The 17,305-nt window shown below is 38.6% G+C and overlaps 2 protein-coding genes and 1 non-coding gene across 4 annotated transcripts; 2 read left to right on the plus strand and 1 right to left on the minus strand.

Moving 5' to 3' along the window:
• Positions 1-749: 749 nt before the first annotated feature.
• On the plus strand, positions 750-5,644 carry LOC141909658 (large ribosomal subunit protein eL19-like). The gene is made up of 5 exons (XM_074800212.1): positions 750-907; positions 2,594-2,823; positions 3,916-4,036; positions 4,859-4,969; positions 5,433-5,644. The coding sequence occupies exons 1-5, from the start codon at positions 903-905 to the stop codon at positions 5,557-5,559; spliced, it is 594 nt and encodes a 197-aa protein (XP_074656313.1). The 5' UTR covers positions 750-902; the 3' UTR covers positions 5,560-5,644.
• A 309-nt stretch (positions 5,645-5,953) lies between these two features.
• Positions 5,954-16,896, plus strand: LOC141910242 (ATP-dependent 6-phosphofructokinase-like). Of its 2 annotated transcripts, none has more exons than XM_074800966.1 (17): positions 5,954-6,233; positions 6,340-6,491; positions 6,894-7,083; positions 7,380-7,545; positions 8,114-8,267; positions 8,482-8,577; positions 8,672-8,764; positions 9,210-9,335; positions 9,660-9,724; positions 10,020-10,095; positions 10,717-10,863; positions 12,524-12,685; positions 12,776-12,928; positions 13,358-13,584; positions 14,048-14,262; positions 14,820-14,925; positions 15,247-16,896. In XM_074800966.1, the coding sequence occupies exons 1-17, from the start codon at positions 6,062-6,064 to the stop codon at positions 15,386-15,388; spliced, it is 2,442 nt and encodes an 813-aa protein (XP_074657067.1). In that variant the 5' UTR covers positions 5,954-6,061; the 3' UTR covers positions 15,389-16,896. The 2 variants fall into 2 exon arrangements, with proteins under 2 accessions (XP_074657067.1, XP_074657068.1); XM_074800967.1 differs by lacking the exon at positions 10,717-10,863 and adding an exon at positions 10,927-11,070.
• Positions 12,953-13,071, minus strand: LOC141910427 (U6atac minor spliceosomal RNA). The gene has a single exon (XR_012619898.1). It is a non-coding gene; the product is annotated as a U6atac minor spliceosomal RNA (small nuclear RNA).
• Positions 16,897-17,305: the final 409 nt, after the last annotated feature.

Below are 17,305 nucleotides of genomic sequence, written 5' to 3' on the forward strand. Positions count from 1 at the left end.
AACGTAGCAACCCGAAACAGGCGTCCTTTCTATTAAGTTTTGAATTATTCGAAAAGCTTTGATGATAAACTTTTTTTTGCGGACAGTCTGTTACGCGTGCATGAAGTCAGGGGTCAGAAATATTTATTTAATAATAACAATTAACGGCTGTGTCATTTTCCTCCCCCCGAATAAAATAAATTTGGTGGTAGTTTTCAAATTTAATTCATTGTGTAGTATATAATACGTATATATTATATAAATATATATATGGACAAATAAAGTCTGCTACTTTTATGACATTCAAAATCAAGTGTTTCATTATATTTCATTTTTTTAAACAATTTTGCTGATCTTGAAATGGAAATTGTCCCTCTACTAATCAGGTGCGGATCCACGGGTCTTGTTATTCAAATGCTGGTGGTTAATTAGCCACAACATGCCTATTTATTTTCCCGTAATTCGTCAAAATCTTGTAGAAAATTAAACATTCTAAATTTATATTCGCGAACATTTCGTTTGATAGTTTCCATCCGGCGCATTTACCGAAAGTATGAACCGTCAGGTGCTGCCACCGTGTCACCGAAGCTCGAACTAATTTTTAGACTGGTTGCCTGACAATGACCAGCAACCAGTCTAAACTGTATAGTGCTGTCGTCTAGTAACTATAAAGCGAACTATTTGGTGAAAAAGAAGTTCTCAAATCACATATCGGAATCAACTAAATTATTACGCGTATGAACCCTGCCGCATCAGTTCTAATCGTTCGACGAGAAAACATTTTGATCAAGTCTTATTTATTCGTTAAGATAATCAATTGAAAATTAAACCGGTCAAAACGAATTTGCGCTCGGTGTTTGGGAGGAACTATTTGCCAGATCGTAGTGTGACCCTCTTTTAAAGCGTGGTGAAGTAGCACAGACATGAGGTCAGTAAAATCCCGTTTTAATCTTCGTTTTTTCACTTTATAAATCATAGAACCCGACCTAATAAACATCTGTTGAGAACATTTAAATGCATATTTTGAGATGATGTAGTTTTTCGAGCCGGTAAATTTATAGAATTCACAAAAATTGCGGTTTTTCGCGAACGATATTCTGATATGTTGGCCTGTGCTGAACTTCCGGTTCGTACAGGGATTTGCACAACTTCGATGCTAGTCAGTAACCTGTCTGTGGTTTAGTTTCACAATCGGATATTTTCACAAACCACAGTCAGGAATGGGAAGGTCATTTTTGTATGAAATCTTCGTCAGCCAATTTGACTGACGAGTAATTTGCCTGGCATTTCATTGTCTCTTAAGATATCTGTCTCATTTTTGTTGTAATCGACGCACAACAGATTCGTAGTTTGTCTGATACCTATAACACCTCACCTGACGATCTTAATCCATGTGCAAATCGGCCGTAAAGTGAGAGTAAATTTCCGTCCAGTCAACAGCTGCCATTTTAAAAATTACTGGAGGTGCTGGCACCTGTGGACTGAGGCCAGGACAACAGCACAAACTAACAAAGCGAAACGACGAAGTTTAAAAAAATTAAAAAATCAACACTTATTCACATTTTTCTTTTACCAGAAATTTATTATTTCATTATTTATTATGGAAAACACGAAGACTTGAAATAAAAGTTGGAAAACCATCAAAAATAAAAATTGTCGTTTCGTCTTGAAAGTTTTATATAAATCCTTGTAGGTCCCCTTGTCTTATCATGCCACATGTGCAATACAGAGAAATGGCGGCCAATGGCGAAATTTGTGGAGAAATTAATTAATTTCTCAAAATAATGTTGATTAATCACTCGAAACGTACATAAAATTGGATTATTTCGAAAGGTACCTGTGTTAGTTTGTGAATTAAGCCATTAATTGTGGACTGAAGTGAATAGAAAGTATATTTTTGAAGTGTTACTTTTTTCAACCGTGTTTTGGTCCTTGTCATCCCTAACGTTGGTATAAGCCCATCCGATTATAAAAAGCTTACCACCAACGATTAGGTAACTAACTACTTCGATGCAATAGTACTAGTTAGAAATATTAGGCTAAGATCAAGTCATAAGAAGCGTGTTTGTTGTTTGTGCATTTAATAAAGAATGAGGTAGGCTTGTATTCGCTGCTTGCCAGAGTAACTTTCTCAAAAAATTGTTGGAATCTGTCCTGAGCTGAGGCACACACTTCAATTGTAATCCACCCACGGTTAAGTAGTTTCACTAAATGATTAGTTGTAAAATTAATCGCGTTTAAGATGAACAGAATTTATAGGAATTTAATTGAGTGTGTTTGTGTTGAATCTGACTATCAGTCATTTTCTTTGGTAGTCTGATGCAGTCGGGGCCCAGGGTCGGTTGGGGAGGGATGTCAAGATTCATTACGCAGTTTAAGGTGTTTTAAAGACATCATTGGTCCAGCTTTGGCGATCATTAATAACTTTTTCAAGTGATGCCTTGCACTTTAAGTGAACTGGTGCAGAGCCAGAGGACGTGGAAATATTAGGCATTCGGCAAAATCCAGAAAAAGATCCAGGCAAAACTTAGGAATAAATTTCTCTGATTCACTCGGTATTTAATTTAGTAAATTGCTGTTTATTAATATGAAATTTTCTGTATTTGTTTTGTAGCACGTTAAGGCTACAGAAGCGGTTAGCCGCTGCCGTCTTGAAGTGCGGTAAAAATAAAGTATGGTTAGATCCGAATGAGACGAACGAGATCGCCAACGCCAACTCGAGACAGAACGTCAGGAAACTGATTAAAGACGGTTTGATCATCCGTAAACCGGTCGCCGTTCATTCTTACGCTCGTACGAGGAAAAATGCCGAGGCTCGTCGCAAAGGACGACACACCGGAACAGGTAAATATCGATAACTCCTTCCCTGACGGTTCACCGGGAAACTGGCAAGTTAGGTGTCCATGCAGCCAAAACAAGGGTCTTGCTGCATTTTTCATATAGTTTCTAGGCACTTTTGGGAGACTCAAGAGAATATAAGCTAAATCTTGTGATGCTGACTTCTGTCTTATTAGTGGTCGGTGAAAAAAGTGCCCTGAAAAATATTGCCATCCTATTTTAAAAAGGGCGCGTGGAAATTGCGATAACTTTGTAAAAGAAAAAAAGTAAAGGCAATGATCATTTAGATTGCGTGTATATTCAACCAGTTTGTCATTTATGTCTTGTGTTAATGTTAATTGATTGGATTTTTAGCAGATCAAATCTGTGAAAACAACTTGTATGTCAGGGGAAAAAAGACCGGCCTGTTTATCTAGTAAACCTCCCCTCCTGTCATAAATGCTTGATTTTAGTGGCTATTTATGTTCACATGGGGAGAATATAAAACAGAAATTACTCTCTTCGGTTTCGGAACGAATTTTAAATGTTCTTCAAGCCATGTTCAGTATTTCTACACTCAACGTTTGATATTCAAAAATATTTCTCGAAACATATCATATTTCTCTGATAATGTTAAGCAGGTTTCATGTAAAAAAGTTTAGTTTGAAATGGTTCAGTTTGAATTGCTGAGTCACCTAGCAAGACCAATTAAATTACGAATTAGGAGTTTCGTGAAACGGTACTCTGTGTACAAGGGATGAGTCACTGTAATTCTGAACTAATTAATTGATGTTCGCAAACAACAAATGTCTGAACTTCTGATGTGCACGTAATATCGATCTTTCATTTTTCTGAAAAGAAAAAAATTAAATTTTTCCTATGAAGAAAATGTTTTAAATATTTGGAAGCTCTTGTTCTGTCGTGACTCGCTAGAAAAAGTGGCGTTTCGCGATTTATTTCTGGAGCAAAATCAAACGGCAATCAGTCTTCGGTCGTTGAATTAAACTAAAGTTTCATTCGACCACTTTAGAATTTCGACATAAACTCATCGCGAGATATCGGACACCGTTTGATATCGATATTGTGAGATTAATAAACAATGTTTTATTTCACGCGCAGGTAAAAGGAAGGGTACGGCTAACGCACGTATGCCGCAGAAGATCATCTGGATTCGACGTATGAGGGTCTTACGACGACTGTTGAAAAAATATAGAGAAGCGAAGAAAATTGACAAGCACCTGTAAGTTTCAATCGCCCCTAGAATCCCTCTCGCTGTCCTTCACCCTCTCCCCCTCCTTCTGTTCTTTTCTGTGGGGTCTCAATCAGCACACAAATATTATTCGTAAGGCTCCTAGGGTTTGGATTATTTGAGAGTCGACTATTCGAGCCAAAATGTGAACTTCTCTCATCAGCTGGAGAGTCGTCGCCCCTCAATAAGAATTGTGAACTCAGTGGTGCGTGTGCAGAGGATGAATCGATTTGAAACTGAACAAGTTGTTGATGTTTTTCAAAAATATCAAATGTCTGAACTTCTGATGTGCACGAGTCATTCTCTATATTTTAACCTTAATTTAATGTTGATGATATAAATAGATGCTGTTATACATGTATTAGTTTTGAATTTGTATTAGTACAGAGGATGAAAAAGTTTTTCTGAACATAATATTGATGTTCAACAAACTACAAATGTCTGAACTTCTGATGTACAATACTCAATTTCGGAACCCTCCCACCCTAACCCCTCAGATCAAAATCTTTTATATTTTACCATGGAATTATTTGGTACGAAGGATGAAATGGATTTTCTCAACAAAATTTGATGTACAATACTCAATTTCGGAACCCTCCCACCCTAACCCCTCAGATCAAAATCTTTTATTTTAACATGGAATTATTTGGTACAAAGGATGAAATGGATTTTCTGAACAAAATTTTGATGTTCAACAAACTACAAATGTCTGAACTTCTGATGTACCTAATTGATATGTAATGATTAATTCTGTAACGTGTTGATATCGGAGGCTGGAGTTATTGATTCAATACGTCGGTGTATATTTTTCAGGTATCACTCTCTGTATCTGAGGTGTAAGGGTAACGTGTTTAAGAACAAGCGAGTTCTCATGGAATACATTCACAAGAAGAAGGCAGAAAACGCTCGAACCAAACTCCTCAGGTTTGTAGTCAACTGTTATAAATCTGTAGACTGGGTTCGCTACATAGTGGATTTATTGGTATTTTACTAACCAAGGATTCTGTCCCAATTTAGAATCTTACATAATATAATGGGATATCAGTTACAACGAACAGATTTTCTGATCTCCTGAAGTTCGTTGTAACGAGGTTCCACTGTATAACACACACTTGGAATTCATAAGTTGTCCTGGATTATTGCTAGGACATAAGATATTCTCAATTTTCCTTTTTGCAATTGATGTTCACTTCTGCTGCATCTGATGAATCAGATGCATCTGATGATGATCAGAATTCTTTTTGAGAGGGGAGGGTTAGATTGTTTCATGGGAATTAAATGGACCGGTCAATTTTATGATCAGATTCTGATAACATCTTTGAATCGCGTTTACCATAATTTTGACGGGATAAAAATGATTGTATCGTATTATTGTTTGTTTCTATAGCGACCAAGCCGAAGCCAGACGTACGAAGGTACGAGAAGCGCGTAAGAGACGCGAGGATCGTATCGCTCTCAAACGAGCCGAACTTCAGAAATCTTACGCTAAAGAGGAAGAGGCAGCGAAGAAATAAATTATCGAATTTCTTTGTGTAGATTTGATGATTAGTCGTCGTCGTGTAAAATAAACATCAGAAAAAAAAACTAATTTAAGGATAATTTTTGTGAACTTTCTGTGTTCTTTTATTACGAGGAAGGACTTTTGATCTTAGTATGCGAGACCCCTCAGGATTTCTTTGGACTGTCAAAGGTGATGCATGGATTGGATTTCTGAGATTTAGACCTGTATGGTGGAAATAGTCAATCTTTGTGGGCCATTCTTGAATGTTTAAGGGATTTCGTTTGGATCCTCATGAGAATAAGCACCCTTCAAAGGATTGAGAAGAAAGTCAAACCCAGAGGCCTTTTGACCGTCAGGTGCTGCCACGGCTACTGCGCGGCAGATCGTGAAACCAACGCGGAAGTGACTTTGAACAAGGTGAAAGAAAGAGGGAACTTCTTATTAAAGCATCCCCCTCTCTGCTCTCACCGTCTATAGATAAAAAAACTGAGCTATATTTAACCTCGGTCGGTGCGATGTCTGCCTCCTCCAATGATACGGCGGCGCCTCCACCCCCAGCAGAGCGCAAGTTCAACAGAACCGACTCAATCATGGCGCTTCTACCGGGAAGAGAGGGCAAATTCGTAGCTAAAGGAACCCACACAGGGAAAGCTATAGCCGTCTTTACAAGCGGTGGAGATGCGCAAGGTATAAATTACAATTCTAGGATCTGCTGAATCGTAATTCCAGAGTTAACTGCCGGGAAATGCGACTAATCGAATTGTTGGGGTTTTTCTGTTTTCGATTGTTGTAGGAATGAACTCAGCGGTGAGGGCCGTCGTAAGGATGGGTATCTACGTCGGTTGTCGTGTGTATTTTATAAAGGAAGGTTACCAGGGTATGGTCGACGGCGGTGACAATATTGAAGAGGCAACCTGGCCCAGTGTTTCCGGCATCATGCAGAAGGTACGCTAAAAATGAAAACAAATTCCGTCTAATCAGCACCTGGCCCGGGAACCAACCAGGAAGGGGATATTATGTTGACGCGGCATTGTTTTAGAAAAAGCGATTTCGCCGACGTCAGATTTTGTATAAAATGTAGTGATAGAACATAACAAAGTCATTTTAATAGTTAAAGGGTCCTAAGAGGGTTAGGGTCCGGTAGCTCCACACTTTCCTTCTATTTTCTAAGTCGTGCAAATGTGCCGCGTAAATAATTAGCCAATCAGAACGAGTTATCATCAAAATGGCTTTTAACAGGAATGTGCTAAATGTGCAAAATGTGCAAAATATCACCTGCCCTAGAAACATTCAACTGGGCCCTAAAAACAAAGGGGTTAATTCATTAAAATTGATTTCACTTTTCAGGGTGGCACCGTTATCGGAAGTGCTCGTTGTAAAGATTTCCGCAATCGCGAAGGTCGTCTGAAGGCCGCGAAAAATTTGATCGACCGCAACATTACGAATCTTTGCGTTATAGGTGGCGACGGTAGTCTTACTGGTGCTAATTTATTCAGACAGGAATGGTCCGACCTCCTGAAAGAACTCATTTCTAGAGGTAAAATAGACAAAGTTTCATCTTAGGCGGCTAAAAAATCAATTGTGTTTAAACGAGACAATTACGCAGTATCATCGGTTCACAATCAATCCTAGCCACGCGAAGAGAAGAAACCATGTTTTGAATCTGAAGAATAATATATTAATATAATTAATTATAATATAAATATTATTCCTGCTCCGAGAATATTCATACCATTTGGAGCCATCCCTTTTCTCATGTGGGTTGGTGGCCCCAATAAAACTTGTTCTCACTCAGGGTATGCTATGAATGAAGAGTATATTCTGGTTTTCTAGGTGAGATCACAGAAGAGACCGCAGGTTTATGTAGTTATCTGAATATAGCCGGTATGGTCGGTTCGATCGATAATGATTTCTGCGGTACCGATATGACTATAGGAACCGATTCAGCTTTACATCGTATTATCGAAGCGGTCGACGCTATTTCAACTACAGCCTCCAGGTAAGAGAGAAACCTCCCCACAACTTCCCCCCAATCTCCCACAACCTCCCCACAATCTCCCACATCCACCCACAATCTTCCTCCTATGAAATCTGCTAAATTCTATGATATTAACCCATTACGTACAGATTTAAAAACCTTATTAAGCCAGGAAATCCTGGATTTATTATTGCCTGCTGAAAAAACCTAGGAATTCTCGCTCTGTTCTCGAAAATCTGAGAATAAGTCAGGGATTTTTTAAATATATTTAGTTCTTGCTGGTGATCAGAGGCACAAGGAACCTCTTGATAACAAATAGCCCGCTCACTGAGGATATCTGATAATTCAAAGAATTTTAGGGTAAAGGCCATCAGGGAAATATGTGGGAATTTGGGATTCTTTGATCTGTAAGAACCAAGGACTTAGTTCCATAGTTTTGAGTTAAGATTTGACTCAGAGTTAACTCATTGGAAATAAACTGATTTCAACTCAGAGTTAAAACTAACTCACGACTGGAACTGGCCCCTGGAGTAAAATAAACTACAAATGTCCAGTATATGAGAATTTTTTTTGGTCAATTTATCTGTAGTCATCAGAGATGCTTTGTGATGGAGGTGATGGGTCGACATTGCGGATATTTAGCTCTGGTCGCCGCTCTGACCAGTGAAGCAGACGCTGTGTTTATACCCGAGAATCCTCCGATGCAAGGTTGGCAGGATAAACTCTGCGAAAAACTACACACGGTAACAAAATATCATTAATATTGTTCTATCGGAGATTGATATTTGATATTTTATGAGATTGATAGTTAAGACTTCACTGATGGATTAGATTTGATATTTGATATTTTATGAGAGAGATAGTTAAGACTTCACTGATGGATTAGACTCGATAATTTAAGCTCAAGTTCTCCTCAATCTGAATTATCGAAAATTACCCGAAAATCTTTCATTTCAGGAAAGAAATTTAGGTCAACGATTAAACATAATAATCGTGGCAGAGGGCGCCATTGACAGCGAAGGACATCCTATAACTGCTGAGGATATCAAAAACGTACGATATTGAAATCGTTTCCATCTCTTCAAGACTTGATATTCTCAAGTTGTATAGATTGAGATTTTCAATATTTTCTATTGTTTGTTTACAGTTGATAACGAGTCGATTGAAATATGATACTAGAATCACAGTTTTGGGACACGTGCAGCGCGGAGGTAGTCCTTCGGCGTTCGATCGAATACTGGTACGTCTGGAGAGAGCGAGGGCTTGAGGGAAGAAAGGGGGTCGTCTGGGCGTTAAGAGTAGGGGGTTTCCTTGAACTAGGTGTAGTTTATTCAACATTAGGCATCTATACCCTAATTATAACATACACCGAGTCACAGATCATGGATTTAGGAGTCACCATTAATCATTGATGAACAGTCTCTTTCGTAAAATCTTACGCTAACAATAGAATGAAATGTTTCCTTGAGCTAGTGTAGTTGATTAGGTATTTCGACCGTGTCCTAGAAGCCCTAGAATTCAGGTTCAGGTATACTGAGTCACTGATCAGTTTTATCTGTGTTTGAGATAAATGCAGGGGGAGTAGTTGGAGAGGAGTTGGGGAGGATTTGGAGAGAAGTTGGAGAGGAGTCGGGGTAAGATTGAAGCGGTGGTTATCTGTCTGTTCTCTGTATTGTATTCAACAGGGTTGTCGTATGGGAGCCGAAGCCGTTCTAGCTTTAATGGAAGCGACCCCCGACACGCCGGCTTGCGTCGTGTCATTAGACGGCAACCAAGCGGTTCGCGTTCCTCTCATGCAATGCGTCGAAAAGGTAAAAACTCTATAAGCCTGGATCGCTATAGCGTTGCAGGGTGGCCACTTAACGGGAAATTAGGGAAGAGTCCGAATTTTCTTGAAATAAGTCAGGGAATTTCGTATAAAATCTAAAATCATTTGATTGCTAGATCACGCATTAAATCAAATAGTTTCCATCTATATAAATCCTACGTATTTGACTATTACTTAATTGGATTCTAAGCAGGTTAAATCAGGGAAAGCAAGTCAAATCAAAGTGGTCACCCTGATTTTCATTTACCCTTAATAAACGCTGCATGAATTATTATAATCAAACTGACTGTTTGTTGGTGGTTTGCAGACTAAAGCTGTTCAAGCCGCGATGGACAAGAAAGAATTTGAGTTGGCGGTAAAACTGAGAGGGAGGTTAGTAAGAATTATTCCATTTCTAAAACTTTCATTCCTAGATTCAACAGACCAGGGATCAAAACTACCCCTGAGGGTAAATCCTCATCCTGGCTGACAACCATCATGATAACAATGAAAAACCATGGTAATAACTGACAATTTTCAAAATGTTCCGGGCTCCGTTTGTCCAAACATCTAAAAAACTCAAGCTCGGAGAAGAAAACATTTTGTTCAGAACCAATTAATCTTCAAAATTCGCGTTCAAATTTGATTCTAAATTTTGATTCTGTTTTTTTTGCGACAAATTTTTCAGGAGTTTCAACAATAATCTGGAAACGTATAAAAAACTGGCGAAAGCGAAGCCGCCTCATTCCGATCATGCGAACGCTGTAAGTAACTGTGGTAACCACGCAATCTCTCAACAGTCTTCATTGTTGTCAAACACAGCTTAACCCTTCAAAGGTTTCAATTGTATCTTGATTCAGTTTTCCAGAGTTCGAATTAATTGCACAAAATTGACGATTTTCACTTTTGCCCCTACCCAATACTGCCACAATTGTTCTGAATGAAGACATCTAGCGACATCGATCGGATCTCAAGCAATGTCCAAAACTCTATGAGGATGGATGTTAACATATGCCCATAACCTTTCTATTAAGAGGTTTACCCATTCAGTACTATCTGATAAATATCCGGAAATCTGGAGACAATTTGAAAATTTCGAAAAAAAATTCCACCCCAGCGTGTTGAATAACGGCCACACAGCGCAAGTGCTTCTACACCGTGGTGCGGTGTATTGTTACGGTACATATATTTCAGATGCCCCGATCTTTCGATAGAGTCATAAGAACTAATTACTAAACATATCAATACATTGAGATGCAGTGTACTAGCAAATTCCATCATTGATTTATACACCGCACCGCAGTGTAAACGCACTGAAACGGTTTAATTATGAAAGGTATGTTTTATGAAATAATAATTTACGAAATGAAGTGACTTCGATTCAGGTGAATTTTACGATGGCGGTGATGAACATCGGGGCACCCGCGTGCGGAGTAAACGCCGCGGTCCGAGCCTTCGTCCGAGTCGGGCTAACGAGTCGCGCTACAATGTACACGATACGCGGCGGCATGGACGGACTCGTCAAGGGCGACGTAAGTACAACAATACGATTACTATAGCGGTATTATTTTATTTTTTCTCGGCGGGATACACAGTGGATGAATATCGCCGTGATTAACGTAGGGCCGCCGTGTTGCGGAATCAACGCGGCTATACGCTCGTACGTTAGAGTCGCGCTCTCCGCCGGCTGTAACGTCATGGCGATCAAGGGAGGAATGGAAGGGTTCGCGCACGGCGACGTAAGTAAGAAACAACAACGCCCCCTATCGCTGCATTCCTACACTAACATCGAGTGTCGTTTATCTTCGATCAGTAACCATAGTGAACTTAACTGCCGGTGCGTAAGTTCATTTTCAAATGTTTGAACTGAGAGAGTCGAATCAAACTCCGTTCTACGGAAGCGGGTCCGGGGTTAACGTTGTGTTGAGACACCGACCACTTGTGTTCGTTCTAATTCTAACCTTCGACTAATCGCAAAGTTGCAGTGATAGAGGTAGCATGACGTGTTCGCTTCAAACAGTTCCACCGGTGGATACTAATAGAATTACTAAAGTCCGTTGCGGTGTTTGTTCCGTTCAGTTTTCACGGCTTCTAACAATTTGATGAATATGATTGTCGCTGCTAAACTGTTCAGTAGATTAGATACCAGTGTTGTGTGGATATCACTGTATGTGATCGGTGTTAAATTCCGAGAGAGGTCGATAGACATCACTAACAGACGGAGATACAGGGTTCATGAGTTTATTTTCAAGTTGGCCCAGTTGCTCAAATGATGGTTAGGGTTAAACCCTTAAACCGACGATCTTGGATTCGAATAGACCAGGGGCTGGTTCCTCAGTTGAGACTTAAGTCCAAAAATGGACTTAAATATCAAGACTGGTCTTAAGTTGTTAGATTGGTTATAGAACTAAGATGGTCTTAGATTGGTCTTAAGTCTAAGCCATGACTATAGAACTGGGCCCAGGTATAGTGAATAGAATAGTCAGGTATTGATATCTTCGTAGTATTCTAGTTCACTTTCCAGCGAGCAGATGGCGACACCAGACAGTCTATAATGTCTAGCAAAGCGGGAAAGTTATAAGACGGCCGACGAGGCGTCGACCAGTGCACGAGGTCCAGATGGGTCGGGTTGGAGATATTGTAATCTCATTCAAAGTGAATGATGCTAATTTTGAGACGCATTAAATCAGAAATCGCCACTGCGAAATTGTTCAAACTTATGGCGCTGATACTTACCTCTCAATCAGGGACATGTCAGGGAAAAAGTCAAGGAATAAATAGTCAGCAAATTTTGTATAAAAGCTAGAAGTCAGGGAATAGACGAGAAGATACACAATATCAGTGTAATGATGATAACGAGATAAATCCCACAATAACGAAGCCAAGATTGAAAAATTCTATATCAGAATGATTATATTTGAGGAGTGACATTTCGGCTAACAACTGTTAGCCATCATCAGGCATACTGTAATCAGTATTTGTTATTGTGGGATTTCTCTCGTCGGGGAAATTTCTTTTCTTTAACTCAGGGAATAGTTGGCGAATTTGTAAAAAAGAAAAAGCTAAATATCAGGGAAATTTGTTGAAATTGCTAGATCACGCAAATCACGGACAGGGAATAGTCAGGGTAACTGGGAATATCTTGACAGGTTTGAATGATGAGTTAATTATGTTTGTATCATGATTAATTAGTTTAAGAAGATGGAATGGTCTGATGTTCAAGGTTGGTGCGGTCGCGGTGGAAGTCTAATCTCCACCACTCGAACTCTTCTCGATAAAGTCGGCGCTGATAAAGTCGCCGAGCAACTAAAAAAATTCAACATCCACGGTTTATTGATCATCGGCGGTTTCGAGGTAACAGCAACGATATTATCGGATTATCGAGATTCACAGATTTGATATATTTCGAAAAATATGATATTTTCATGAATTATTTATTTCTAGGCGTTCCAATGCGGATTAGCGATGGCCGAAAAGCGCGAGCAGTTCCCGGAGTTCTGTATACCGATTGTTGTGTTACCGGCGACGATAAGTAATAACGTACCCGGTTCGGAGTTCAGTCTCGGAGCGGATACCGCTCTGAATGAAATTGCAAACGTGAGTATTCGATTTCTGACTAGAAAAAAAAAATGAGGTTGTTCCGAAGTAAGGAACATGCCCATATGTGTTGTTAAGAGCACATAGGCTCTCTTCCGTCCTTGTCAAGGGGAGTGCTAACCGGCTCTCCTTTTCTACAACACAATGCTTGAGGATGAGCCTCCAGTGTTATATACCCAACTATGCTAACTTTTCTATCCGAACCGGTGTTCAATTCCGATATTTTAACATCGAGAAAAAAAATTATTACAATTCTTTTTCCTTAAAAAAATCACCTTGCATCGGTGAAAATGAATTATTTCCGATATTTTCATAAATATATTGCGAAAATTTATCTCCGCAAATATTCGCAATCAACTGATTCTTTCTTCTATCTGAAATCCATAACTTCTCCGTTTTGACACCAGATGGCATAACTGATATTTGTAGATTTGTGACAGAATAAAGCAGTCGGCGACCGGAACGAGAAGAAGAGTGTTCGTCGTTGAGACAATGGGTGGTTATTGCGGTTACCTAGCAACGCTTAGCGCGTTAGCGGGCGGCGCTGACCAGGCGTATATTTTCGAGGAGAAATTCGGCATGTCGGATTTGCAGGGTGATGTCGCGCATTTGAAAGCGAAGATCGAAGATGGAGTTCAACGCGGGTTAATTCTCAGGTAAAACTTCGGCATAATATCAGTTCACTTTAAAAAACTGATCGTCCACACTTCACATGTGTTCTGAACTTCGCCGGAGACATTTCTAATTGAAAATAAACTACAAACACCAGATATTAGATATTTTATCAACGCACACTTTCAAAAGCTGATCGCCCACACTTCACATGTGGTCAGTTCAGAACTTCGCTGCTCATATATTTTTGATTGAAAATAAACTACAAACACCAGACATTAGAGATTTTGATATTCAGTTGGTTCTGATATTTAGTTGGTTCTGATAATAAGTTGGTTCTGATAATCAGTTGGTTCTGATATTCAGTTGGTTCTGATACTCAGTTGGTTCTGATATTCAGTTGGTTCTGATACTCAGTTGGTTCTGATACTCAGTTGGTTCTGATAATCAGTTGGTTCTGATATTCATTTGGTTCTGCTTCACTTTCATCGATATCTTTTCTTCCAGAAACGAGAAAGCCAATGAGAACTACACGACTGATTTTATCCATCAGCTATTCTCCGAGGAGGGTAAGGGCGTGTTCGTGTGTCGTAAGAATATTCTCGGTCACATGCAACAGGGCGGAACTCCGTCACCGTTCGACAGAAACCTCGGTACGAAGTTCGCAGCTAAGGCGGCGGAACACATCATGCAACTGATCACGCGATATAAACAACCAAACGGTAAGAGCGACATCTCGTCTTGTCTTCTGATTAGAATTTGGATAATGCTGATGACCACGTGTTTCTTTATATGATAATAATGATAATTTATTTTTCATTTAACTATAAGGGAATACATGTACAAGATATAATCATGACAATGGTGATAATGTATAGTAAATGAAGGAAGCAGTGAAAGCCTTCAGACTGTACATGTCACTGCACCTAAAAAAGAAATATATATATAATAATAATGATAATAGTAATGAGGATAATAATAATAATAATGATTCAATAAAAAATAAATGAATTTTAACATTTTTAACCTAGAAACCTTTTGTGTATTTAAATTACATGGAAAAATCAGAGGAAACTTTGGGATTTGTAAATGTGCTGAAAGTGATCACCTGAGTAAAGACATTCAGCTCTAACCCTTGAAAGCCTGAAAGTTCCCAGGCCGCCCAGTTCAGATTTGTCTCAGGAATAACTCATTGGGAATTAACTGATTGTTTGTGGTTATATGTCTGACCGCTTAAAGGTATGGACTTATGTACTGTAAATGTTGTCTTTGAATTCAGGGACAGTTAGTTGTAAAACCCCAGACACAGCGACACTACTCGGCCTTGTCAAAAAACAGACAAAATTCTCACCGTTACAAGAACTGAAACAGCAGACGGATTTCCAGTAAGTTTTTACGCAGGGGACCGATTCACAATCTCACTGTTTAAATCTCCGAAATAGGGACCATCTCACCAGGATTCGTTGCGCCCAACTAGGCAGTTACCAAATTAGAAAGGATAGAAATTTGCATACAAAACCACTGAAATAATGGTTTACTGAGATAAACAGTACCGATTTAGTAGGAGTCTACAGTAATATTGGGATATGAAAGTGATACAGATGCGTCCTTGAAATTTAAAATTTTTTCCTTGTAAACCCCTTATATCCAGGAATGACCGATCTGTAGGGACTGTTTAATGATGACTGATTTTAATTGATTTACAGACATCGTCTACCGCTGGAGGAATGGTGGTTGAAACTACGACCGTTAATGAGGATCCTAGCGAAACATGAATCCATTTACGAAATCGAAGGAATTCAAGTTTCGAACGTCGACTCGGAAACCAGCGATTCTGACCAGAATTAACTCCACCTATTGTCTAAACCTGGATTTATTTATATGTATTTATAATGTAATATTATCATTTTGTTACTCTAACGACTAAATTATATTCTTACGTTTGTTTTAAAGGTATAGTTAGTTCGTTATATTATCAATAGATGGCGTATCTGTCTCTAGAAAATTAGGAAATCAAGTTTGCATTGTTGAGAAGTTTGAATGTATTGCAAGCAAATAACGGAATTTGTCCTTGGAACAATGGATTGTTGAAAATTGTTGTCACGTGTTACAAACACTGTAAGAACTAGGTCAATTGAAGAAAATGTTACAAATACTGTAAGAACTAGGTCAAGTGAAGAAAATGTTACAAATACTGTAAGAATTAGGTCAATTGAAGAAAATGTTCAGACCGTTAGGAATAGTTTCTGGTGAAATAAACATCAAATTGTGGTGGTCATTTGTAGCTACTTCTTACCGGTATTTTACCGGGCGTCACTAAGAAAGTATCTCTAAAAAAAATTTTCTTGAAATTCATATCACTATCTATGATGAAACTAAACTCTAAAAGTCCAGGACTCGAGTTTAGATTTGACTCAAGAGTTATAAACTCATTGAAAATGAACTGATTTCAACTCACTCAGAGTTAACTCTTAACTCACAACTGTTGAACTGTATCCTGGATTCCGAGTTAACTAAAACTTACAATTGTGAAACTGAATCCATTAACTTTGCCTAACCTAACTGGTCCGTCTGCCAGTTGGGTTAGGTTCTAAGTTCTTGATTAGGTTTACTGTAGTTTACTGTAGAAATACATCATGATATTGTCATTATACCTAACATTAGTTGTTACACAAGAAAATTAGTTTCAAAGAGATCGATCTCCTAGCAAAAAGACTTTCCTAGATAAATCCAGATTTATATTAATTGTCAATTAGCAATGTTTCTTAGTGTTTAGTATTGTGGCTTATGTTAATTGCTTATAATGGAAATGAAGTGTTAGCAGCTGCCTAAAAGTTCCATGGGGACTGAGTCTTCATAATGTCCCTACTTAAGATCCTTTGCACTCTTTTATATTTTGTAATGTGGCCCCGCTCAGAGGTGCTGTTTTGCGAAAAGCGAATCAAATTGTGGAGAGCTTTTTTTGTTTTTTGTGATGTTTCTTTTTCTTTTCTTTTTTACATTTAGAAACTTGTGAAGTTTAAAAAACGAGGAATGATTGAATAGAGCCTTTAATGATAACATTTGAATCTAAAATGATCTATCTGTTGTGTAGTTACCCTAGTTGATAGATTGTGTACATTGTATCAACAATTTGTTTGTGATAAATGTAGCTGAATTATTACTTATTTGTGCTATTTGTAATTAATCTGTGATGATCACACCTGGCTTAAGTTAAACCCCCAGAACCCGCCAGTGGAGTCATTTATTCCAGGGACTATGACACAGTATGTTTAGTTATTTTGTTTTTTTTGGTGCTTTAAAAAATTGTTATAAAATCTTCCTCAATTGATCGAATAAACCATTGTGAGAAATCATGTTCAAATGTCTCTTTATTTCATGGGGTTTACTATATTCAGGTTTCTGGAAAACCTTTTGATTTACGGTAGGTATCAATACTAATGGGAATATGAAGGACCAGTTAAGTTATTAATTAATTAAGCTATCAATTGTAAGTGAAGTATTGAATAGACACAAGTGCTCAAGGACCGTCGTAAGTGGACCATTGATTTGGAGATAGGGGTGGTCAGGTGTTGAGTCTGCATTTTAAGAAATCCATGAAGGGCAAATTAATACAATTCTCTGGTACAATGATTGGATTTCTATCATCAAAGCACAAAGAAATGACGAGGAATATTCAGATTTTGACGGGAGATGATAATTATGATCTTACCCCACTTTCCCTTCGCAACATTCAGTCGTCCATGACGTCATCGTGAATTGTGA

This window comes from Tubulanus polymorphus, chromosome 8 (assembly GCF_964204645.1).
Source record: "Tubulanus polymorphus chromosome 8, tnTubPoly1.2, whole genome shotgun sequence".
Lineage (NCBI taxonomy): Eukaryota > Metazoa > Nemertea > Palaeonemertea > Tubulaniformes > Tubulanidae > Tubulanus > Tubulanus polymorphus.